Source organism: Electrophorus electricus, chromosome 15 (genome assembly GCF_013358815.1).
Source record: "Electrophorus electricus isolate fEleEle1 chromosome 15, fEleEle1.pri, whole genome shotgun sequence".
NCBI classification, from domain to species: domain Eukaryota; kingdom Metazoa; phylum Chordata; class Actinopteri; order Gymnotiformes; family Gymnotidae; genus Electrophorus; species Electrophorus electricus.
Window position 1 is genome coordinate 11,173,629 of NC_049549.1, and position 24,998 is coordinate 11,198,626.

Below are 24,998 nucleotides of genomic sequence, written 5' to 3' on the forward strand. Positions count from 1 at the left end.
GTTTTTCAGGTTATGGGGCATTGTGCATTTTTATTCATTGGGTTATTGACTCAGCATCTGTATTCACGGAAAGCGGAATTAGGAGAACTCCGTGGTCCCGCTCGTTCTAGAGGTGACGTGGGCAGACGGACTTGAGTCATAAGATGGTGGGTTTCCATGACAACGTCGATAACACAGCTGTTGTTTGGGTCTATCTATGCCATATGCCAATTAGTCTATAAATGGGCTAATTAAATGGGGTTTTTTGTTGTTGTTTTATGTGTTTATTTCTTTTGATTGTCTGATCGTAAAATAATCATAACTCAAGACAGCACACAGAACATATGTAAACAAGGACTTGCAAATAGTACTGAAGTAAACAGGAAGAACATTTCTCAACTTTGACCTTTTCCAGCGACGCGTGCCGTTTGACCCGGCGCGCGTGTCAGCGTCTTGCTTTGATTTCGCCGCACGGGCTCTTTGTCTAATAATGCACGGCGTGACGGGGCCGCGCGCGGAGTGATTCTCCCTCCCGCATCTGCCTGGAGTCCCAGCCGCTCCCTCCCTCCTCTGCGGGCTCGTCGTCGGTAGAACGGCGGATCGAGGGAGTGCAGGCAGCGAGAGCTACGCCGCTCTCCGCTAGACCCGGGGACTCTCTCGGTCGACGTTTGCGTTTCGGCGCCTGAAAAAACAACAACAACCCCACAGCCTTTTGCGGCCACCATGACATCACTACTGCTGCCCGAATAGCTTAAGACTGCGTTCGTGTTTCAGTCAGAGTGGACCAGATTGGAGGGACGCGAGACACAGTGTATCTCAACTGAATGTTTTGAAATCTTTTTGTTAACGGCGTGACACAGTCGTTGTGTGTGGATGTTTTTATTTTTTATTTTTACAGGAGAATGGCCTTTTCATTAAGGGTGTGAGGGGGGGAAAAAAAACAACAACAACTCATCACCGTCATCCCGCGTGACGGGAGACTCATTGTGTTACTGAGGATGTGAACAGCGCGAGATGCTATGGCAGAGGCGGATGTAGCAGCCAACGGTTTGGAGCCGCCTGGGCTCGCCGCCACAGCGTTTCCGTATGAGGAGTATGAGTGCAAGATCTGTTACAATTATTTCGACCTCGACCGTCGCGCTCCTAAGATCCTGGAATGCCTTCATACGTTTTGTGAGGAGTGTCTCTATGCGCTGCACCTGCGCGAGGAGCGGCCCTGGCGCATCAGCTGTCCTGTGTGTCGGCACAGGACTCCCGTGCCGGATTACCGGATACAGAACCTACCCAATAATACCAAGGTCACAGAGGACTTCCCCCTCTATATAGACTCGGACCCTCTGCCTCAAGATGCATTACCGCCGCATCCGCCGCCGTTACACCCCGCACTCGTTGCTCTCAGGCGCGAGGAGGCATCCGGGGCGTCCACCACGAGTCAGGCCACACCGTCAACTACCGTGTCCACTGCTACCACACTGTCGCAAGACTCGGTGTCGCGCTACGAGAGCTGCCACCACTGCAAGCGGCTGGCGCTCACCACCGGCTGCGTGTGCGTCGTCTTCTCGTTTCTGGCTATGCTCGTGCTGCTCTTCATGGGCTTGATATTTGTGCACAGCCACAGTGGGCCGCCGTCGCCCGCCGGACCCATCTGCCTGTCGGTCGCAAGCATCCTCGCCATGGTGTCCGTGGTGGTTACGTGGCTTATCTGCTGGCTGAAATACAGACCTGAGCACGAGACAGGCCGTCCTTCAGCCACAAATAACGGCAGCAGGAGAAACGCCTGATCATTAGATATTTACTGCTAGTTGGTGTACGTGTGTGAGCGCGCGTGCGCTCGTCCACTGTAAAAATCACTGGTTGACTTGGAGTGTTTTGGGCCCTGCTTACAGTTAATTTAGCAGTAATTTTATTTGGTATGCATATTCATTATACCCCCCGCGCTGTGCTTTTTCCCCCCTGTAGCCGTAGGCATGTTGTTTGGCCTTTAAAACTATTTCCAAGAGCGCTGAGCAATAGATTTGGGTCACTAAGAAACCACCTCCTTTGCTTCTCATCGACCCTATGCATAAACACGGTGTGACCGTGCCACAACCGACAATCGCTATAAGCGTGACACGCTAGCAGCATTCGTGGTTTCGTGGGCTTTTCTGTAAATCGTTACTCACGTAAGTATCTAGGCTGTAAAAATTAAGGTGTGGCTCTTTCTAACTGCTATTTTAATACCCAGAAATCTGTGACAGATGTGTGTGGGCACAACGCGCCATAGCGCCTTCCACCTGTAGCCTCCGTTTAGTGTATGTTATAAATGCGCACTGTGATGCGTTGTTTTGAGGTTGTTAATATACTGGACAGGAAAACAAGAACATTTAGTTCGGTCTGGCATTTGTTTGGCACCGTGCATTAAGCACGTCATACGACCAATAAGCTACAGAACTAAATATAGCCTAAAGCACTTGATACAATTTTTAATTTCAAATTGTATGACCGATGAATTATTCAGAAAAAAACGAACAATGATTTTGGATTAAAATCATTGAGTCTGTTTCAAATTTAGTCCGTCGTTTCACCTGGTTAGCCTAATTATACAAGGTTTCCTGTTTCTCTGTTCAAAATGAGCAGAAGTGTGTCTAAACGAGGTTGTAGCGCACGGACAATACAACCTCAGCGAGGTCCTTGACACCCCAGAAACGTAAATCCAGAGATTCGCAAACGTGTGTTTCTCTGTGAACATTATCTATAAGATAACTAATGAACTGGAAGTACTGGGGAGGATCCAGTTTACGTAATGAGATAGAAAATCAGACTGAACGTTGTTTCGGGCTATAAATGTTATGGCGGATAGCTTTTTTATTTCATTTCTCTGAAATGGTAAGAAACGTTTTTGATGGCTATTCTGTGCCTTTTTCTTTATATTTATTTGTGAGTACTAAGCTCCACCAATATGTTTTTTTTAATTTCTGCTAATTGTTTAAACAAGGTTTAAGATCACTAGACAGGTAATTGCACTGGTCATAGGGTGAGAAGTTTCTTTCAGGTTTGCGCTGCCCCCTAGTGGCGTATTCATGCAATGCAGGAGTAGTTTACATGTAGTGATTTGAGCAGCCCACGCACATACACACGCGCGTGTGTGTGTGTTGTATGCATGTGTGTGTTTGCGTCAGTAAACATCCATATAAATATGTATTGAGTGGGTGTAGAGTGGTCTCCATGCATTGTGTGTATGTGTGTGTGTTTGTGAAGGGATGCTGATCTGGTTTGGACAGTCATGAGTGTGTTTAGTCTCTGTGACAATATAGCATACTGTTCAGAGGCAGGAGTGAATTGTATCTGTGCAGGAAGCTCAGTACTGCAGGGATCTAGTGACCAGCTTTACTAATTCTACCTGTATGTCATTGCAGTCGAACTCTGCCATTTACAGCACATAAATAGTGACTCTGCTATTACATCTTCAAAGCAGTGGAACATTTAGGATGCATGTTGCCACTCCCCAGATCTAGAGACACACCTCTAGGAGCAAGATCTGACAGTCAGGAACCTGAAGAAACGTGGTTTGAAGCTCTGAGCACTTTGTTTGCACATTTCTACTTTTTTTTGTAAACAGTGGTATGCTTTATATGTACTTTGGACTACAAAGATTCTCTGAGTTCTCGAAACATCTAAAAGGAACCATATTCACAGTCGACAACAGTTATAATCAGTGAAGCTGATGAAAACAATCATGTAGTATAGCTTTAAAGGCAATTTAATGTGTGGGTATGTGAGCTTCTGTGAGGAGTCAAAAGACTCCAACCATTCTTGTTTTTCCCCTACAGTTCTCCATTCTTTCATCAGGAGTCTGGGCAAGGCAACAGTCTTCCTTTGTCTTTCTTTTTCTTCTTCCAGAATCATTTAAAACTGCTGGAGGACTTAAACCAGGCCCCAGACATCTTGGCTTTATGTCCAACTAAAAACAAAACGATGATGAGCGATACAGAAGAGAAAGAGAGAAAAGACAACTGAAATTGTTTTGTTAAATAATTTAATCATTTAAACAATACAAAAACATAAATAGACACTAAATGCTTGTTTGTATTTTATATTAAATTTGTAGTAAATGAACATACACAAAATATTCTGTGGCATTTTCCATGGCAGCTCTGATGAGCCCCATTGTCTTACTGCCCTTCAGTGCAGCTACATGTCTGGAAGTGTTTGGTCTAAAGTTTGTGCTTCTCATGTCTGAAGTGTTACATGACTGACCCACACACACACACACACACACACACACACACACACACACACACACACAAACAAACAAACAAACACTGGCCCTAGCACCATCACCGGGAGCTTTGTGTTCAGTACACTCATTGCACAGACATGCAGGAATGACAGTAGTCTTCAAACATAACCCATATATATTCTGCCCTATTGTCTATTTAGAGGTTAGACTGGTTTTTATTCTTTATAACCCAGAGATTAGATTGTGTGTGGTTTTGTTTATTCTTTATGACTCAGACATTGTTGTGAACCATCTCTGACTTGTACTTTGCACATGGAAATGGTTTGTTCTGTTTATATACATAAAAACACATTTACTTAGAGAATTAAAAGACTGAATAAATATATACTTTTGTTGTTATTCATAAAGACATCCTGAAAAAAGTGCCCCAGAGAGAGGGACACAGTGAGAGAAACATTTATTCAGATTTTGTTACTATTTGTAAATGTTTACTAACACTGTAGTACTGTACTACAGTAGTTATCCTTGACTGACATTTTTATCCAGTGGCGTAGGATTTTATCATTAAACTATCCCGGTTGGGATGGGGGGTGGGGTGGGGGGGGTCACTGTTCAGACCACACAGCCTAACACATAATATGAGTAGTGTAAACAGGTATTATTGGGGAGGACACCGTTCACACCATCCAGCCTAACACATTATATGAGTAGTGTGAACAGGTATTATTGGGGAGGACACCGTTCACACCACCCAGCCTAACACATAATATGAGTAGTGTGAACAGGTATTATTGGGGAGGATACCGTTCACACCACCCAGCCTAACACATAATATGAGTAGTGTGAACAGGTATTATTGGGGAGGACACCGTTCACACCACCCAGCCTAACACATAATATGAGTAGTGTGAACAGGTATTATTGGGGAGGACACCGTTCACACCACCCAGCCTAACACATAATATGAGTAGTGTGAACAGGTATTATTGGGGAGGATACCGTTCACACCACCCAGCCTAACACATTATATGAGTAGTGTGAACAGGTATTATTATATGCCTATACCCATGCCTATCAACAGGCAAGATATAACAAGACAAATGTAATGCAGATAAATTTAGTTACTCAAATTAACACAAATCAAATAATGTATTTATATGAAAGAAGTCATTATTATGTTTCTGTGTTTAGGATCTTGCTCTTTCTCCTCTGATAGAACTGTCATAGTCTGAACATTCACTTTAACTTTATATGTTGCCAGTCATCCAATACTGCCATCATTACATATTTCAATAATTTAAAACAATTATATAGGAAAGGAAATTACGCATTTGGTTACTGCATTTACTGTCAGGCCGGTAACAGGGCAATTTATTGTCAGCCGAGTAACAAAAACACCCTGTAGTGAATTCTTCCAAGCTGCTTTTTTTTTGTTTGTTTGTTTTTTTTGCTCGTTTTGTTCTTTCCCTGTCATGAGGATGTTAGTGAGCAATGTACTTCATGTACTTCATTACTTTTTTTTTTTTTTGGTGAGACTTGACAAAAAAAATAAAAAATTTTGCTGTTGAATTTAAGGTTCGTTTAAATGAAAAATATTTAACTAAAATGTTCATCAACAAGCCATCTAGGTGCCACTGACAGAAGTTGACATTAGTCATCTGAAACACACACACACACACACACACACACACACACACACACACACACACACACACACACACACACCCACACACACACACACTTTTGTTAACTTCTCCAGCTCGTATACATTTGTAGAGTCTGTATCCTACGGGACCGGTCTATTTATTGAGTTGATTTAACTCTTCAAGGAGAGAGAATAATGGGCTCTTTTGCACGTGAAAGAACCCCCGTTTCCCCTGCGTATTTTCCGTCCTGCGTGTGTCCCATTATGCCCGCAATACGGCACAAAGAAAACATTTGAAGTTTCTTTTCATATCAACAAAAGAGCCACATGTCATTGAAGTCTCTGTGCACTAACGCTTAGACGCTTGTGTGTGTGTGTGTGTGTGTGTGTGTGTGTGTGTGTGTTAGAGAGAGAGAGAGAGAGAGAGAGAGAGAGAGAGAGAGAGAGAGAGAGAGAGAGAGAAAGAGAGAATAATTAATAGTTCTGATTTGGGTATAAAGAAATTATTTGTTTTATTCTAGCGAAAATCCTTACAAATTAATTATCAAATGTCCAACAAAATACGAGCAAAGTTACACTGTTAATCTATTACACTATGAGCACATATCTCAGTAAAATAGCCTACATTTTCTGCCTAGGAGTAAATTTTCAAGTATCCTAATCGTTATTATTACCAAAGACTTGCTTCTGTTTCTTTTCATTTATTTATTAATGTATTTCTATGCATCTGTGTAATTTAGATTAACTTCAGTAACACTGACTTTAAATTTTACTGAATGAAACGTGTTCAAGTTCGATTACATTTTTTGTAGTAATTGTATCAATTTTTTTGCCTACACTTTAACACCACATCGATCATCACATAGCGCGGTTCGATATTACTGTGTCATGACTGTCTCACCTCTCACTCACTTTTGCATGTTCCTGGAAAACAGAGAAAGTTTACATACTTCACCAATCAGCGTGCAGCTGTGAGACTCTGTTGTCCAATCAGAGTATCCTAACTGCAGGGACTAGTGGACAGAGGGATATAGCTAAACTCATACATGTTCCACCAGTTTGGGAATACATTCTCAGTCGTAACGCTTGTAAGTAACAACAACTACAACAACATCAGTATTAAACCTAGGCGATGATAACATCGGTAGCTTCGTTTTTCGATTAGGATACAGTGATCCATCTTTACAAACAGGACTATCTGAAGCGTGCACATTTTATCCCTCAACTCCATGACCACTATTTCTGTGCGAGACACCCATATAACTCCTCAGTAAGTAAGACTTAAAACTCGCAATCTCAAAGCGTGTTGGATTTTTTTTTTACCGTTACATTTTGTGGTCGCCAGTCCAACGAACTCTGCATACCAAAGTGTACTGGAGAAGCGAGCGGTCTGACAGGGACCGTGCCCAGAATGATGCGTCCTGCTCTGCCTCAGAACTATCCACGCGGCGGATTTCCCCTGGAAGGTAACTTGATCGAAAACTTTTGAACAAAAACGTAGCTAATTATTACATGTTTAAGAGAAATGGACACATCGCGTTTCTGGGTGTACATTAAAATTTTAAATTAATTTGTGAGAATTATAAAATAAAATGTTCTAAATATGTCATTTATGTGGCTGTAATTTGCAATAAAGTATATGTTGTTCCACGAATTTTGGGTGGGCCCCACGTTTCTTATTGAAAACAATAATATTTCATAAGGCAAAGCCAGTTGCTGCCTGATGAAGACTCTGAAACGTCAAATATTTGTCTTTTTTTGCCACGAGCACAAGAGGTCAGCAAATTATTGAATTATAAATATTTAAATGAAGGCTACTTCTTAAATGTTTAGCATAAGTTACCAGTATGTTTTGAAATGCTTGGTTTGTCGACTGAATTATGCTTTGCCTTTTTCTAATCTATATCTCCATATATGTGCTTCTCTTGCTCGCAGTCTCCACTCCTCTCGGTCAGGGCCGCGTGAACCAGCTCGGAGGAGTTTTCATCAATGGTCGCCCGTTGCCCAACCACATTCGACACAAGATAGTGGAAATGGCCCATCACGGCATCCGTCCCTGCGTCATCTCACGCCAGCTACGGGTGTCTCACGGCTGCGTCTCCAAAATTTTGTGCCGGTACCAAGAGACCGGATCCATTAGGCCCGGAGCCGTTGGCGGGAGTAAACCGAAGGTGAGCCCTCTAGATCAGGATGCTGATCCATCCGCAGTCTAGGACATCAAAAGTTGCATTTGGTGATTTGCACTGATGTGCTGTGGTTCCGACTCCTCAACTCCTGTCCCCGAACAACAGGTTGACTTCAGACTGAAAAATACTGATGGGTCTAAAGAGGTCTAAATCTCAGTAGCAACATTGTTGTGCTTTTCTTTGAGCAGACTGCATCTCCTGACGTGGAAAAGCGCGTTGACGAACTGAAGCGGAACAATCCTGGAATGTTCAGCTGGGAAATACGGGATGCATTGATTAGAGAGGGTATCTGTGAACGCAACAGCGCGCCTTCGGGTAGGCCTACGCGTGCGGCTGCGTGCAATCTCAGCAATTTCATGTTATTTCTTTGAAACTTTTGAAATGCTTATTATTGACTCATAAAAGCTTGGACTATGATTGGAAATGCTTGGATTGGAAACGCACATTCATTTTAATTATTTGTAGTGCAGTAAATTTCACATTTCCATTTTCATTTGTGGTGTGCTGTTGTATTTAAAGATTTTTATGTTTTTAAGATTTAAAATCAAACGGAATGGCTAAGCAAGGGTTAGAGCTACTTTATCTCCAACTCACGTAATTATTTATTTCTGATGTATTTCTGTGGAATAGTGAGCACCATCAGTCGACTGATGCAAGGGAAACCCGACGTTAGGGGAGATGACGAAGATGGAGACGAAGATGAAACGGAGAAGCGGGAACAGGAGGAGCACGCGCGCAGGGCCAGACACAGCATTGCGGGAATCCTGGGTGATCGATGTGAGTACAGTTTTGCTGTGAATTATTATTTTGATAGTTGTTATTAATATGTCCCTTTAAGTGAACTCATGGGAAAATCTTCACAATTGTTTTAAAGAATTGGAACAGGTGCGCAACGTTCCATTAATAACCTGTTCCTTTACATCAGTGCTTCCCATTATGGAGGACCCAGATGCTATACGTTTCCTCGCCGGTGACTATATTTTGTGAGAAATGGGAACTCTATATCTTAAACAAATGAAAGTTCATTTTCGATTTGATCTAATAAAATAATCTGCACCATCACCATTGTCACCATCTTCAACAACAACAAAACTATTATTATTATTATTATTATTATTATTATTATTATTATTATTATTATTACGGATGCTAGCCAATATCTTATATTCAAACAGGATAAAGAGAACGGTCCTAATACTGTGTTGTGGTACATATTACCGCAATACTACATGTGGGAAAAAGAAACCAAAACTTGCATATACATTATTAGGCTAACCTATTTGCACAACAGTGCTTGAGCGCTCAATCGGGCTCTTGAGCATGAACTTGAGTGACAAAAGCGCGCGAGTCCATTGAAACTCGAGTCTTGCCAGCACGCGGACAAAAGCTCGCAGCTCTTAAGCAGGGCTACGCACACAAAGAAGAAACTGCGACTTTTTTATCAGTCAGAATTACGGAAGAGAAAAATCCATTGGAAAGACGTATACCCAGACAGATGAATTATTCAAAAAAATTTTAAAGGAAGTTTAGACTTGAAATGGCCGCGTTTCACAAACAATTGCTTTTGGGATCTTGGTACATTTAGACTTATTGCAATACAAATTTTTATATTATGAATTACCATTCATAAGTGTTCATTTAGATTCTTACATTAGACTATTTTGAGGGGACAGAAACAAAGCGATAATGTGATAATTAAGAGTTATGTTGAAAGTTACAGGAGATAGACCGAGAGGCTGTATACTGCAAATAAATTCTCCTATTTTTATTCGACCGGTCGTTAGGCTATATGCTGCGATCTCATTAAAATAATATAATAAACACATTTGTTACAAATAGGCCCCTTCATGTTATCAGCCTTTGTAATGATAAACTAATGAGATAACATCTTGTCCTTGCGTGACTAATCTTCGTGAATGTGATTCGGGTCTCCTTAATGCTCTGTTAGTGCCGCCGAAATTATCTAAATGGTTCTGATTTTCGCGCAGTGTCACATACAGCAACGTTGGGAGTTTATTAAAGACCGTTTGAGTCAATGGCGACCACTGTTCTCCTCAGCGAGACGTGCCTGGCCTCGAGCGCCGGTCACAATGGGGGCACGCCCTTCGTCATACGCGCAGCTACAATACCCGTCCGTCACGCATTGCCCTTCTCGTGCCCCAAGACCAAGAAAGAAATATCCTCGGGCAAATTAGATCGAGGTCTTTATTTCAGTTTACTTTCATCTACGAGTCGAACATGCCCCCACTCTTCTCTTTCACTCCCGTTTCTATTTTACCCCGAGGGACATATTCGTTTAATAATTCTGCTGTGGCACGTTGTCCGCTGGTTCCACTCCGAGAGGCTTTTCAGACAGGCAAGTTGAGTTCAGTATTTACGATGCACGTCTGGATCGGCTGTAGTCTTATATTTAACCTCAGTCTTCCACACACTCTCTATAAATCGCATCAACTACGTAGAAGCTCGTAAAATGTCACATTTTCCTTGAAAGTGTGCTTTCCAAAACAAACCACTTGTTCGTTAATACGACGGATTTGTGACCGTAGTTAAGTATAACTTTATATATAACCTTTGCGTAATAAATATCCAGATATAACTAATAATTGGGAAATATTTTAGCTTCGACATCTTGCCCATACAATGCAGTTAAACCCAGACTTTAGGTTGAAATCTTTTAATTGTATTAGGACCAGAGTGGTAGTGCTGAATGGTTGATGTTGTACCATGGAGTGTGCAGTCAACAGCTCATAATCCAATCTCAGAAAATGCACACACACACACTCTAAAGAGAGAGAGAGAGAGAGAGAGAGAGAGAGAGAGAGAGAGCGAGAGAGCGAGAGCGAGCGAGCACGAGAGAGAACTAGTGTGATGTGATTTTAAAATGTTAGAACCAAACAACCAGAGACCAGATGACAGTGTGTGCTGAGGTGGCCCTTTCTGTGTATATTTTCTTGTATTGATTCATTTCAGGCCTCAACTGTGAGGGAGTGCATGAGAGAGAAACAAAGAGAGATGAGTACAAATAGTAAATGGGGAACCCCCGAAATGATAGCTGCCCTAGCCAATAGACAGTGGAATGTAATAGCTCGGGTCCAAGCCTGCAGGCACTTCAGATACGGGGGGTGGATGAGGGGGGACAGTAACAGAAAGGGTTTTATTGAAAGGAAGGGTATGAAGAATAGTTGGGAAATCTCTGGAGTGAAGTAATAATGATGTGATGATGATGATGATGATGATGATGATGATGATGATGGTAGAATTAATAGTGATCAGGGATTTTGCATCCATTTGAAAAGTGGACAGAAAGCCACTATACAACCACCATAATTACAGCTTCCTGTTTTTTCCACCAATATCCCCGTACCTGTAAATTAGGTGTGACAAGTAATCCGGTTCTATAGTTTTTAGGTAACATATAGAACTTATACATTTAATTAAAATATAGTAAGTAAAATTAATTTATAAAGATAATTTTAAACAACAGCAGTTGACTTAATGCCATGCTGTAAACAAGATAAAATGTTAGAACTAGATAATCAATAAATATCAATTAGCTGACTCTGGACAACAAAATTTGAAAAAAAAAAAAAATCAATAAAATTGTTTCCCAAGATAAAATAGGTGGACCTTGTAGTATGTTTTATGCTGAATTCATTTTTTTAGATCTTTTCTATCACATATGGGTTTTAAGTGATAGGGCAATTGCATTTTACATGAATTATATATTACCTATTCATAAATAAGGCTTTTATAGCATTTAAAAAAAACCATATCTAAAATGTACAATAAGGATTTTTGCCTATACTTGACCTCAGGACTATACTTGACCTCTTCAGTGTACAGCAGTAGTCTGCCAACACAGAGAGGATCTACTTTCAATAGTAATAAAATAAATAAATAAATATAACATTAATTAATATAAATTATATCAGTAAAAAACAAATTTAAAAAATGCTAGTGTTGAACTGTGTGTTTTATGTTTCAATTTAAAAAATGGTAACAGATGAGCCATTCGTAACATTTAGAGGTAGTTGGTTTCAGTGTCTCAGTGCTACAACCACTGAAGTTCATTCACCTCTCAACTGAGATGGAGAAGTAGCCAAAAGGAACTGAACTGAAAACGTCAGAGACCTAGAAGGACTCCAAGGGTTAAGCAAGTGTTCACTGTAGGCTGGAGCTAGCCCACAGAGAGCTTTATAAACAAATGAAAGGATCTTAAACTTAAACTGGATCTTGTAATAAACAGGGAGCCAGTGAAGAGACGCTAGAACTGGGCTTGTGTGAGCGCTTAGTCCAGCAGCTACATTATGAAGTGTCTAAAGGAGAGCTAATGACTTATTTAGTCCTGTATACGGAAAATGACTATAATCAAGTTCATCTAAAACAAATGCCCAATTTACTTTTGCTATTTTGAAAAGTATTGGTTTGATTTTTGAAATTGTTTTAAGTTGATAAAAGCGAGCCCGACTACAGACATGATTTGCAGGTCAAATTAGAGGTCAGGATTAGAAATGTAATTGAGATTTTTCACACATGGCTTTGCATATAGTGAGAGTGCTCCTGGGTCTTTTGTGTGATTGGGAGAGTCAAAAACAATGATAGCTGTTTCATCTTCATTTGGTTGCAAAAGATTGTTGATCATCCACCTTTTAATATCCTCCAGACATTTTAGAGAGGAGGTTTATTGGTCCTTTAGAGGCAAATAAGAGTTGCCTGTTATTGGCATAACAATAAAATTATATTTTATACTTCCGAACGATGTTACCCAAGGAAAGCATATACAATAACAAAAGGATAGGTCCTAATCTTAAATGGTGGCAGACTCAGTAGTAGCCAGTAGTGGCCACAAAGGAAAAACAATTACCAACATTATCTGAAAAGGTTCTTCTACACATAAAATTTAACCCAGTCTAGAACTGTTCCGGACAGTCCAATGATGTGCTCAAGACATTCAGTAGGACTGTTGTGATTAAAGGCACTACTGAGGACTAATGGGGTGAGGAGAGCACAGTTTTCATAAGGCAGACTTTGCTGAGGAGGGCTTTAAAACCAGACTGAAATCTTTCAAGGATATGATTTGTAATCAATTGAGGGCACAGTTGTGCAGGAGTGTCCTTTTCCATAATCTTAGAGAGAAACTGCAATCTTGAGTTGAGCTGAAAAGTACTGAGGATTCCTGCATCAAGATTTGATTTTTGAATGTGGCTGTTGCACAAGCCAGAATTCTAAAAACATACACACAAAAACAGTAGGCACTCAGTTCACGCTCAAGTCCTTGGTTCAATAGTAACACTAACCATTAACCTGGTTAGCAAGTCAGATCCTACACACATTAACTAACAAGCTATTGAACTTATGTCTGTAGCAACCTGTGTCTCTGGATGCAGAACACAAACCTACAGCAGAAACTTTGTCCTAATGTTTACAAACGAGAAGCTATAATGTCAGTGCACTATTATGTTAGTTTTATGTTAGGTTACTTTTACATTATGTTACAGCACAGCACATTTATAATTCACTCCACATGGATGACTGACCCAGTACCTTTTACAATTAGGGTCTAACTACATAAATTTACATTTACATTTACATTACATTACATATACATTTAAATTTACATAAACTATCTTATGTTCCTCACTGACATTTTTACTAAATCTTTCTCATTTATAGTTTCATACAAGAACATTTACAAATTTCCACAACACTTTCCAAATGTGTTGCTTGACAAAACACTGTTTGGGAGAGAAGTATGTGTTTGTACGTGTGTGTGTGTGAGTGTGTGTGGGTGTGTGTGGGTGTGGGTGTGGGTGTGTGTGGGTGTGGGGGTGTGGGTGTGGGTGTGGGTGTGGGTGTGGGTGTGTGTGTGTGTGTGTGGGCAGGGGTACCCCTTGTGTCCCATGCCTGTGACGTCTCTGATGATGAGCACGCTGTCATGGCTTCAGAGATTATAGACTGAGAGAAGCTCATGGTTATTAATAACTATTATTATATTATCATTAACTACTATTATTATGTGTCACAGACAGATATATATATATATATATATATATATATATAGTTATTTATTTATTAAATTATGAATGACTTTATAAAGATAAACTTAATGTTCTATTTTATAGCATATGTGTGCACCAGGGTGAGGGTGAGATTACTAGCTCTTAACCCTCAGTAAAGGAATGCTAAACTCCCTGAAAAGTGCAGCAAGTCTTTTTTTCACTGGACCATGAGTGGTTGAGACAACATTCATTAATCCATCCATTATGCTTTTTCCTTCTTCACGTGCTACCCTAAACTGTTATGCCATTCCTCAAAAATAAGGAAATGTCAACCATGAGGGGGAAAAACCCACAGAAGGAGGAGGCAGTATTGAGAGTGAGTCGGGCGTAGCGCTGGCTCAGTGTTTTTGGGACAGCTGTAGGGGTCAGGACTGCTCTTTAGGAAGTCAAGTGCCCCCCCAACCCTCTCCACCCCCAGCCAGCCCCCAGCTAAAAGCCTGAGGGGCAGATGGACTATTAACTGTCACTCATGCTTTCTGCTGCAGGCATCTGCTGGAGTCCTATGCACTGTTTAATACACTTGGGGAGTCACTCAGCCACCCGCAAGCTGAAAAAGACCACGAATAGTCTCCCGCCCTTCCAAAAAAAAGGGGTTTTTTCAGGCTTTTGTGTGTGTGTGTGTGTGTGTGTGTGTGTGTGTGTGTGTGTGAGTGTGCATGTCTGTGTGTGTGTGTGTGTGTGTGCGTGTCTGTGTGCGTGTCTGTGTGTGTGTGTGTGTGTGTGTGTGTGTGTGTGTGTGTGTGTGTGCGTGCGTGTGTGTGTGCGTGCGTGTGTGTGTGCGTGCGTGTGTGTGTGCATGCGTGTGTCTGTGCAAACGCGTGTGTGTGTATTTAAAAGGGCACATGTCAGAGCGTCTATTAACCCTCTTCATTACCTGTCCCCTGGGGTAACAGAACTGGCCCCTGGGATAGCAAAACGGCCCCCACTCTCCTACTCAAACACTCCTATGCTGATAAAAACACACATATGGTCTGGGCTTGACTTTTCCTGCTGGGTTTTAAGCCTGTTTGCCAGAGAAGACGTATGAGCACAAGCAGCCTCTCCATCTCTCACTCCCTCTCTGCCTCCTCATGTCTCTCACTTCCAGGTTGGCTTGCACACTTGGATGCACACTTTGCTACATCCACCTGTTTGCCTGTCTGTCTGCCTGTCTGTCTGGCTGTCTGTCTGCCTGTCTGTCTGCACCCATGTCTGTGTGTATTTGTATATCGGTCCATTTTTCAGCATATTGCTGGATTTGCTGGTTTGATTGCAGTCTGTGTGTCTAGTCAGTATGGTAGTTGGGGACAGAGTCACTTTGTGCTGCTTGCTGTCAGGGTAGTCTGGGGGTAACCGAACAGTGAGACAGTTGTTTTGTGTGTATGTTTGATCTTATCGACTGTACTTGAGAAATTAGGAAGTAATTTCTGTCTTTAACAGATTAAACATAATAATCTTTGCTGGTTTTATACACAGTCCCCCTGTTTCAGGGGACCATCAATAATATGACAAATTAAGGCATTTAAAAATATATATGTTTAATACTTAGCTGCAATGACTACCTGTAACTCCTGCAATCCACTGGCATCCGCAGATGTTCACTATCTTCACTGGGGATGATCTGTAATGTAATATCATTATGTTTCTGCTTGTTTTGGGTCTTCTGGCCTTCTGCTTTGCTCTCAGCAAGTGAAACACATGCTCAGTGGGTGAAAGACCTGCTCAGAACACTGCACATTTTGGCCCTGACTTGTTTTATTAGAGTGTTTCGGGCCATCATCCTACTGTAAAGTGAAGCACTGAACACATGTCTAAGACTCTCTTTTGGCCCACACACTCCTCTGTCCATTGTACTACATGTAGTCATTATCTCTTCTCTCATTATCCCAGAAGCCTAAAAGTAGTTGATTTTGACACGTCTAATGTATAATGTTTAGGTTATGAACCATTGTGCTGACACAGCATTAACTAAAGAAGCAGGCCACTGGCCAGTAGCCCAGTTACTTTCATTCACTTAAAATGAGTGGAATATGTATTAAGAAAAGGCTGTAATCCTAACAAGCAAAAGCAAAATGCACACAGTCTGAAACTGAAGTGGGCTCCCTGCACATTAAATTTAGAGTCATTGTCTCATTTCAAATCCAGTGTGCTTACAGCACAGAACCAAAGGAACAAAAACTCTGCCACCGTTTAATTTCTCAGAGACTGCATTGTATATGTGAGGACTCCATAGTTTTAGGGTTATGATCGCAGATATGGTTTGTATATGAGACTGTTGGGTTTGGAAAGCAAAATTGTGTTTGCCTAAGAAATTGAATTTGAGAGAAGAAGAAAAAGTGGGATGTGGATGCTTTTAGTGACCACACCGTTTACATAGCTGAGTGCCACACATACACACATACAGAACTGAAATGTCCGCAGGTTAGACTGCATATGCTCCTCCTCAGTGGGAGACTTAAGTCTCACTGGCTTTCACTGTTGCTTTGAGGTTTGTGTGTTTATAAAGCAGAGATCGGCACACTGCAGCTAAAGGAAACGTGAGATAGACAGGCTTCACTTCACTACTGTACATTCACTGGGTTGGCTAAGCTTACAGCTGACCAGAGCTGAATATGACTGTGTGTGTGTGTGTGTGTGTGTGTGTGTGTGTTTGTGTGTGTGTGTGTGAAGGTTAAAATCTCTGCTGTTTGTTTGTGCCTCTGTCTAAATAAGGACATTTTGGCTGTATTTTCAGGTATGAATGCATCCATACACACACACTGTAATATTCGGTGCATCTGTAGTCGCCTCAGGGTTGAAAAGATCAGTTGGGTTGGGGAGATTAGTGGAAGTTTACCAGCCCATCATTCTCCATGGCTCTTTACCCGTCTATGTCTGCCTCCAGTCCCCCCCCACCGGGCAGGTGATGGCCCACTCTGGAACCCCCCACCACCATGACCAATTCCACAGATGGAGCATGCAAATCAGCTCAACAAAGAGAGGGAGAGGGAGAGAGAGACAGAGAGAGAGACAGAGAGAGAGAGGGAGGACTCACTGCATAAGAAGAGAGAAAAAACTAATTTTAGTTTAAACCTGTCATACGCTTTCCTAGTTTTTCTTGTGTATCACAATGTTTTATTCGTTACAGTAATGGTGGGCCAAACTGGTCATTATACTGAAAAGCAGTTGAAAAGCACAATCAGGCAGGTTAGGTACAAAAAAGGTTTTCTTTGAATATGGTGTGCCTGGAACAGTGCTACAGTACTGCAGGTGCTAGGGCATGTTTCCTAGGCATCTTTACCTACAGCAATTCAAAGGAATACTCATAAACTCCAAGTGTGTGTGTGTGTGTGTGTGTGTGTGTGTGTGTGTGTGTGTGTATGTGTGTGTGTGTGAGAGAGAGAGAGAGAGAGAGAGAGAGAGAGAGAGAGAGAGTGAATGAGTGAGTGTGTATGAGTCAGAGTAACAGAGATTGTGTTTTATTTAGAGGATTGGTTTCTCAGATGGTGGTGGGGGCCTAAACTGTTGCTCTGTTGTTTCCCATCTCTTGAGGGAATAAATACAGTGTGACACACAGCCTCTACTTTCCCAGTGGGGAATTTATTGCATGCACGCACGTGCCCCTTGCATTCACGCACACACACACACACACACACACACACACACACACACACACACACACACACACCCACCCACCATGGATTTGGGGATGTTGGGGGATTGGTCTAACAAAGAAGACCAACCCCCCAACACCTCACAGTAGCAGAAATACAAAGAAACCATGCTGAAAACTGTCAAGTCAGGTTTGTTACCAAATTCACTCAGTCATTAAGTCCCCATTTGTGTGTGCATGTATGAGCTCTTACATCAGTTATCTATCTCTGTATTATTAAAGGGCCTATTCTTCAGTGTTTCAGTACCTGTTTTCAAATCAAAATCAAGCTCACATGCACGAACCTTTATTAACTGTGAGCAATAGTGTGATGTGTGTCTGTGTGTTTGTGTGTGTGTACATGTATGTGTACTATAGGCAGCATGTCTGACGAGGGCTCGGATGTAGAGTCGGAGCCAGACTTACCACTGAAGCGTAAACAGCGTCGTAGTCGGACCACTTTCACCAGCCAGCAGCTGGAAGAGTTGGAGAGGGTGTTCGAGAGGACTCACTACCCTGACATCTACACTCGTGAGGAGCTAGCCCAGAGAGCCAAGCTCACTGAGGCAAGGGTGCAGGTACACACACACACACACACACACACACACACACACACACACACACACACACACACACGCACGCACGCACACAAAAAATATCTGAACATTTGGAGCAAAATGTTCTTAGCACAGACAATCAATCACCAATGAATAAGTATAGTTGAATGTACACATACATGCACACAGTTAAACAACAATTCCACTTATAGCCCACTTTTTTGTTGCAAATACTAAAAGTATTATAGAGCACATGTATGTGTGAGCCTCATTTCGAAACTTACCGTTTGTTAACTTTCATAAGTGTATTAGTGGCTAAAACAAAATTAGGAAAGAATCAGATTGATAATATCAGTCTCTTTGTATACTTGTTAGGTCTGGTTTAGCAACAGACGAGCCCGATGGAGGAAACAGGCAGGAGCCAATCAGCTCATGATGTTTAATCACCTGATCCCTGGAGGATTCACACCCTCAGCCATGTCCAGCCTGTCACCCTATCAGCTTTCAGAAAGCCAGTACGCGCCCACGAGCCTTCCTCAGGGTAACGCCCAGATTACAACAATGGAATTTTACTGGATGTTTTTAAATGCCTAAAGATATTAATTTATGCAGTTTACACTGCAATTGTGTGATCACTAGTAGCTAACTGAGCAGTTAATGCAGAGGTGTTCAAAGTCCTGGAAGTCTGGACCATATAAAAATTCTACCTGCCCTTTGCCTTGGAGGCAGATGTAATGAAAAAGCTACTTAAAAATGTAATCAACTGTTCAATTATCTACCAGTGATTACAACATCCAGGATCAGGTTTGGTTTCGAGGGTCAGAGATGACCACTGCAGTACACTGTAGTATATGTATTGAAGAAAAGAGTTTATATAAAAGTATGCAGAGTGACAATAATTATATCTGTACTTTGTTCGAAGATTCCAGCACAGTCTACAGGCCCCAGCCCCTCCCACAATCATTGCCCCCATCTTCAGCCCACCACACAATTGGAGGGGTAGATCAAGAGGGTGGAGCCCCATACTGTCTGTCAAGTCGTCATGGTTACACTCCGTATTCAGAAGGCTTTGCCACTCACAATGGCCACCACACTTCAACTATCAATAACAGACTATCCTCACAGGTAGCGCACACAGTCACAATCTCACACACACACACACACACACACACACACACACACACACACACACACACACACACACACACACACAATTAAGAAAGCAAAGAAACACTAGGCTATTTTTTATTTTATTTATTTATGAACTGCACCTATATGAAATTCTAAAGTCTAGTATAAATGTTGTAAATAGTGAAACAGCCCCAGTGTTTTTTTGGAAGAAAAGCAGGTGTCTGCTCTAATGAACTGTTCAGGGTGTGCTCTGTTGAATGCTGTAGTGAAAATTCTAGTGAGTGCTTATTGTGTGCTGTAATGACTGCTCTAGTGAATTGCTGTAGTTAACTTTCTAATGAGTGCTTTAATGTGTGTTTTAATGAGTGCTTTAGTGAACACTGTAGTGAACATTCTAGTGAGTGCTTTAATGTGTTCTAATTAGTGCTCTAGTTAATGCTGTAGTGAACATTCTAGTGAGTGCTTTAATGTGTTCTAATTAGTGCTCTAGTTAATGCTGTAGTGAACATTCTAGTGAGTGCTTTAATGTGTTCTAATTAGTGCTCTAGTTAATGCTGTAGTGAACATTCTAGTGAGTACTTTTTAGTGCGTGCTTTAGTGTATACTCTAGTCTTTGCTCTTGTTAACAACTCTTTTTGTAGTCTCGTGAGGGAATTTCTGTGTAATCTAGAAAACATGTCAGTGACTGCTCCAGTAATCATTCTAGAATATGCTCTAGTTTTTGCTCTAGTGAGTGGTATAGTGAGTTATGTGTCAGTATTAGCACATTAGCACATCTTTAATGCACACTAACCACTTTCCTGCCCTGAAAGATGCGGTGGTTGACATCCATCTGTTTTCCATTTTTAAACGAGCATACTAATAGTGGAGTGCAGGTGTTACATCCCCTGACAAGTCAGCCTAAGTTACTGTGTGGGTGTTTGTGTAAGTGTACATGGCTCAGGCATGTCTGTATTGTTCTTTGGGCTCATATAGATAGCTCAAGAGCTTAAATCAATAACTTCAACATTATTCTTTTCTTTCTATTTCATTATTTCTTTTATAATTAGTTCTTTGAAATCACATACCCACACTCCCATCCCCACACACTACTGCAGGATGGGGAAAAAACCTTTCCTAATATGGCAGGATTGTGTGCTGTCTCTCACTGGCGTGTGTGAGTAGAGGATGGAGAGAAAGCGAGAAGGAGGTTACAGAGAGAGATGGTGGTAAGAGAGAGGGAAAAGAACAGAGGGAAAGGAAGAGAGTTGGTGTGTGTGTGTGTGTGTGTGAGAGAGAGAGAGAGAGAGAGAGAGAGAGAGAGAGAGAGAGAGTAGATCCATCAGGCTGTTATGCATGAGCTCCATGAAATTCTCTGTTTTAGTTGCTGGTTTCAGTTGGTTTAGGTTTCCTCTTTAAACCAGGCAACTCCAAACTCTGATAATTTTTTGAGAAAATGCTTCTGAGACACAAGAAATGCAACTCCAGCCATATTCATCTGTGGGGAAATAGTTTAAGCAAGACCATATGCATGTGTTGTGTGTGTGTGTGTGTGTGTGTGTGTGTGTGTGTGTGTGTGTGTGTGTGTGTGTGTGTGTGTGTGTGTGTGTGTGTGTGTGTGTGTGTGTGTGTGTGTGTTTCTGTGTGTATGTACTTTTATAAGAAATGGAGACTAAAACAGGTCATATTATCAGTGCCTATGTGAACATAACAATACGTTTACTTTGATAATTTGCATTTTGATAGAGAAAAGGAGAGAGTGAGATAGTTGTGCCTTGTGTATTTAATTATTCCGAAGAGTTATTTTATGAGACAGAAGTGCCTTGTTTCAGGACTTCATTAGACTGGGAGACAGGCTACATTACATTTTAATTGATGTTTACAGAATATTACTTTTTTCCTTTGCCACTAAGTTGTATTCAGAGATAAGAACCATTTTTGAACACAGCATGACTATAACATAAAACAGCATTTTCGAAGTCTGTCTGTCTCCTTCTCTTTCTCTCCCCCCAAACACGCATACACACAGGTCCCGGGGCCAGATTCTTTCCCAAGAATCAGATAAAATGATCTCTAAATTTAATTATCTCTCCTTTAATCAATTGCAGGTCACATAGATCCCACTAGATACAACCATATGTGTGCTTGTGTGTTTCTCTGTCCATGTATGTGTGCATGTGTGAGACCAAAGACAGGAAAAGAGAGTATGAAAGGTGATATTATCTGACATTATCGGTCTGCAGTGTCCTTATCTATTATTGGTCTGTTTGGATTACTTTTATTTATGCAAAATCAGACATCCCAGACAAATATTTTTTCATAGTAATTTTGACTAGATAAAACAACACAATTTCTCTCCCTCTACCTTCTCTCTCTCTCTCTCTCTCTCTCTCTCTCTCTCTCTCTCTCTCTCTCTCTCTCTCTCTCTCTCTCTCTCTCCATAGGTCATGGGGTTGTTGGCTCCTGGAGGCGTTCCCCACCAGGCCCAGGGTGAGTACACCCTCTCCCCGCTCTCCGGAGCCCTGGATACGGGTCCTGCCACGGGCTGCTCTCCGCGTGTGGAACACGTGCCCAGTGTTGGCCCTCTGGGGCCTGGCTCACAGCCCTACTGCCCCTCTGCCTCCTACACCCCAGCCCCCTACCGGCCAGAGCACAGCGCCACCTACCAGTACAATCCCTATGCGCAGAGTAAGGTCAATAGCCACGCTTAACAACTTACAGTCCAAGTATTCCAAAAAAAGGGTTTGACTGTCTTCTGTGTCCTCATACCTGAAACCTGTTTTTTTTCTTGTTTTACAACAGCTACATTTTCACTCTTAGTATAGTGTTTTGTTCAATGTTGTTTCTTGTTTTATTTTTTACAATACATACGTGTCAGATGTGTAGAAATGTCTGTTTTTCAAATTTATACTTCCTTTGTCCTTTGTTTTTGCTGTTTAATGTAGGCGCATATATGTTTTAAAACAGACACACACACACACACACACACACACACACACACACACACAGGATTTTTATTTCATCGGAATGGCAGACATTTGCGTTTGCATTAATGTTTTACAGACATGCATTTAGCCTTCAAAGAGATGTCATATGTTTGATTGTAATTGAGGCTTCTGAAGTTTCTAATTTTGGTCAGCAGGGGGTGACCCATCATTCTTGTCCTTCATAACAAACTCTCTCTGCACTCTCTGACATCACACAAGCTGTCCAATCAGACTTGCGTTATGCCCTTCACCTCACCTCGCAGCCAATCAGCTGCAGCATGACATTAGGAATGGAGAAAAGATGATACATACAGTACACACACTGAGTTAATTGCTGTATGTCAGTGATCTTCCTGCTCTATTAAGTTGCTGCTTGGTTTTTAGTCAAATGTGGGTGATATTGTGTGTGTATGTGTATAAGGCAAAATATGGGGCTTTGTGAATGCATATGCCTGTGTGTGTTTTCATCTATGTGCATACATGTCTTTGTGTGTGAATGTATTTTTATGGCTATGAATGTGCATGTATGTGTGTATGTGTATGTGAATGTGTTTATATATGTGTGCGTTTCATGTGTGTGTGTTTCATGGTTGAATAATATCCTCTGGCAATGTCAGGATTAGAAACAGGTGTGTAGGCAACCATGTCACTGCTCACTCTGCTCCCAGCACACACTCACCTGCAAGGGACCCAAGCCAACTGCTCTGCTCTGGGGTTCAGGCTGCACGTGGCCAGTACTGTATTGGGGTTCAGGCTGCATGGGATCAGTTGTATATTGAGGTTCAAGCTGCTATAGGTCAGTACAGTACTGGCAATAGTATTACACAGGGTTAGGGCTGCTTTGGGGCCCAAGGCCCTGACACCCGTGACTCTTCTTCTCTGAGGTTTGAGCTGCTGTCACCACCTGAAATGTCACAGAGGCATGAGTGTGTTCCAGAAAGTTTGATCTTTTTAATAAACCAGAGTGTGATCAGACTTTTTACTGATGCTTCATATCTCCAGTGAAGAAGCATATCAAAACTGTAAGCAGGATCACTGCTTATTATCAGTTATCACATGGTCACAGACTGTCAAATATCTTGTAACTTTCGTCAAAATCATAGGTCGTGGTGGGGCTTCACTGACTGTCAGAAACACTGTCTGCTGATTAAGGTGGCACTCTGTGCTCATGCCTGCAGCACAACACAGTCATAGCCTCGCTGCCCTGTGGTAAACTCTCAGCTCCAGACTGCTGAAGACACCGGGCTCCTCTGGGTCTACACAACGTGTCCACATCTTTAAACTGTCCCTTTGCTGAGGCTCCTGGAAAATGCATTCCTCCTCATTTCAATTACTCTAGGTTAAGTTAACTGCATATTTGGCACGTATTTGTACAGCCAAAGCAAAGTAAAAAATAAGCATAAGCTCTAAACGTGATATTTCATGTGCTCTTGTATATATGGGGTTACAGGCAGTAGTTTTCCATGGACTGCTGAGTAAAAGTTGGCTAAAATGGAGATGAAGTTTATTGGTGTGGAAAAATATTGCTTGCAGGCCATGTTTAGAATATTCTCACATGTATTTATTTGTGTTGCTCAGTTTTAAAGCCTTTTTGTGCACAAATCCAGTGAAGTGGCTGAGTGCCTTTCCTATTTAGTCACTCAAGGTCTTCATGTTATTCACAAATTTAAATCATAACGAAAAATTTAAACAAATACATTTAATTGAATAACTCAATCTTTCAACCATTTGTGAGTTTAAAGATTAAGACGAGCTTTTGTGAGTTTATAGATTAAGGATTGATACGTCTCTGGTTTTTTTTAGCCTAATTTGTTTACAAATGCACTCAGTAGCACTAATGTCCCAATCCAAAGTGAACCATCATTAATGATAGTTGCTCTCTCACCTTATACTCTAATTTTCTCTCTCACTTTCTTTTCTCTTTCTCTCACTCATTCATTTCTCTTGTTCTCTCTGCAGGGTCCCTGCACTGTCTGAAGCCTGAGATCGCTTGAGCTGATTGGCTGTACTACAAGAACTCTGTGGCAGTGAACCGGAGCATGGCTATGTGTGCCCCGCATTCAGGATGCTCAAGGGAACAAGTGGAAGTCGGAACGTCATGATGTAATCTTTACTGAAGAACACTGCCCAAGTTGGGGCGTGGTGTCATACTGCCATGGTGTGAGCAAAATCATCACACACACACACACACACACACACACACACACGCAGACGCACGCAAATAAAGAACTTGGATATACATATAGACATACAGCTTTGACTCGGTGAGGATTGTGAGAAAACAGAAACACAGAACCTTCTTCTAGAACCTTCTCTTGAAGAATTCCTCCAAGTCATGGTTGCTTGCCAGACCTCTTCAAAAGACGATTTGTATGAAAGACTCTGATGGTGCAGAGATTTAATTAGTCAAAGATGAATCAGAGTGCAATATATAAAAATGTAAGTCTGTATGTGAGCACTATGTAAAATGGAATCAGAACTGTCGCTGTGGACAGACTCCCTGACTGCCCATGGTTGGGGGCCACTGTGCTGGGTCAGATGGAGACACCACTGATAGCAGTCGCCCCATCCCCGTCTCTGGGTTGAAATGAAAGCAGACGTTTGTATGATGTAAAACAAAGCGAGTGCTGGATTTGATCCCCCCTC

General features: G+C 41.6%; 2 protein-coding genes across 3 annotated transcripts; both read left to right on the top strand.

Moving 5' to 3' along the window:
- The first annotated feature begins 429 nt into the window (after positions 1 to 429).
- Positions 430 to 4,023, top strand: LOC113578703 (E3 ubiquitin-protein ligase rnf152-B). The gene has a single exon (XM_027012134.2). The coding sequence runs from the start codon at positions 999 to 1,001 to the stop codon at positions 1,758 to 1,760; it is 762 nt and encodes a 253-aa protein (XP_026867935.1). The 5' UTR covers positions 430 to 998; the 3' UTR covers positions 1,761 to 4,023.
- Positions 4,024 to 6,948: 2,925 nt separating this feature from the next.
- pax3b (paired box 3b) lies at positions 6,949 to 24,998 on the top strand. 2 transcript variants are annotated; one of them, XM_027012158.2, is made up of 9 exons: positions 6,949 to 7,309; positions 7,779 to 8,014; positions 8,218 to 8,344; positions 8,660 to 8,806; positions 18,077 to 18,276; positions 18,631 to 18,796; positions 19,178 to 19,380; positions 21,810 to 22,053; positions 24,312 to 24,998. In XM_027012158.2, exons 1-9 carry the CDS (start codon positions 7,255 to 7,257, stop codon positions 24,344 to 24,346), a joined length of 1,413 nt encoding a protein of 470 aa, XP_026867959.2. In that variant the 5' UTR covers positions 6,949 to 7,254; the 3' UTR covers positions 24,347 to 24,998. The 2 variants fall into 2 exon arrangements, with proteins under 2 accessions (XP_026867959.2, XP_026867960.2); XM_027012159.2 differs by having other exon boundaries at positions 21,810 to 21,855.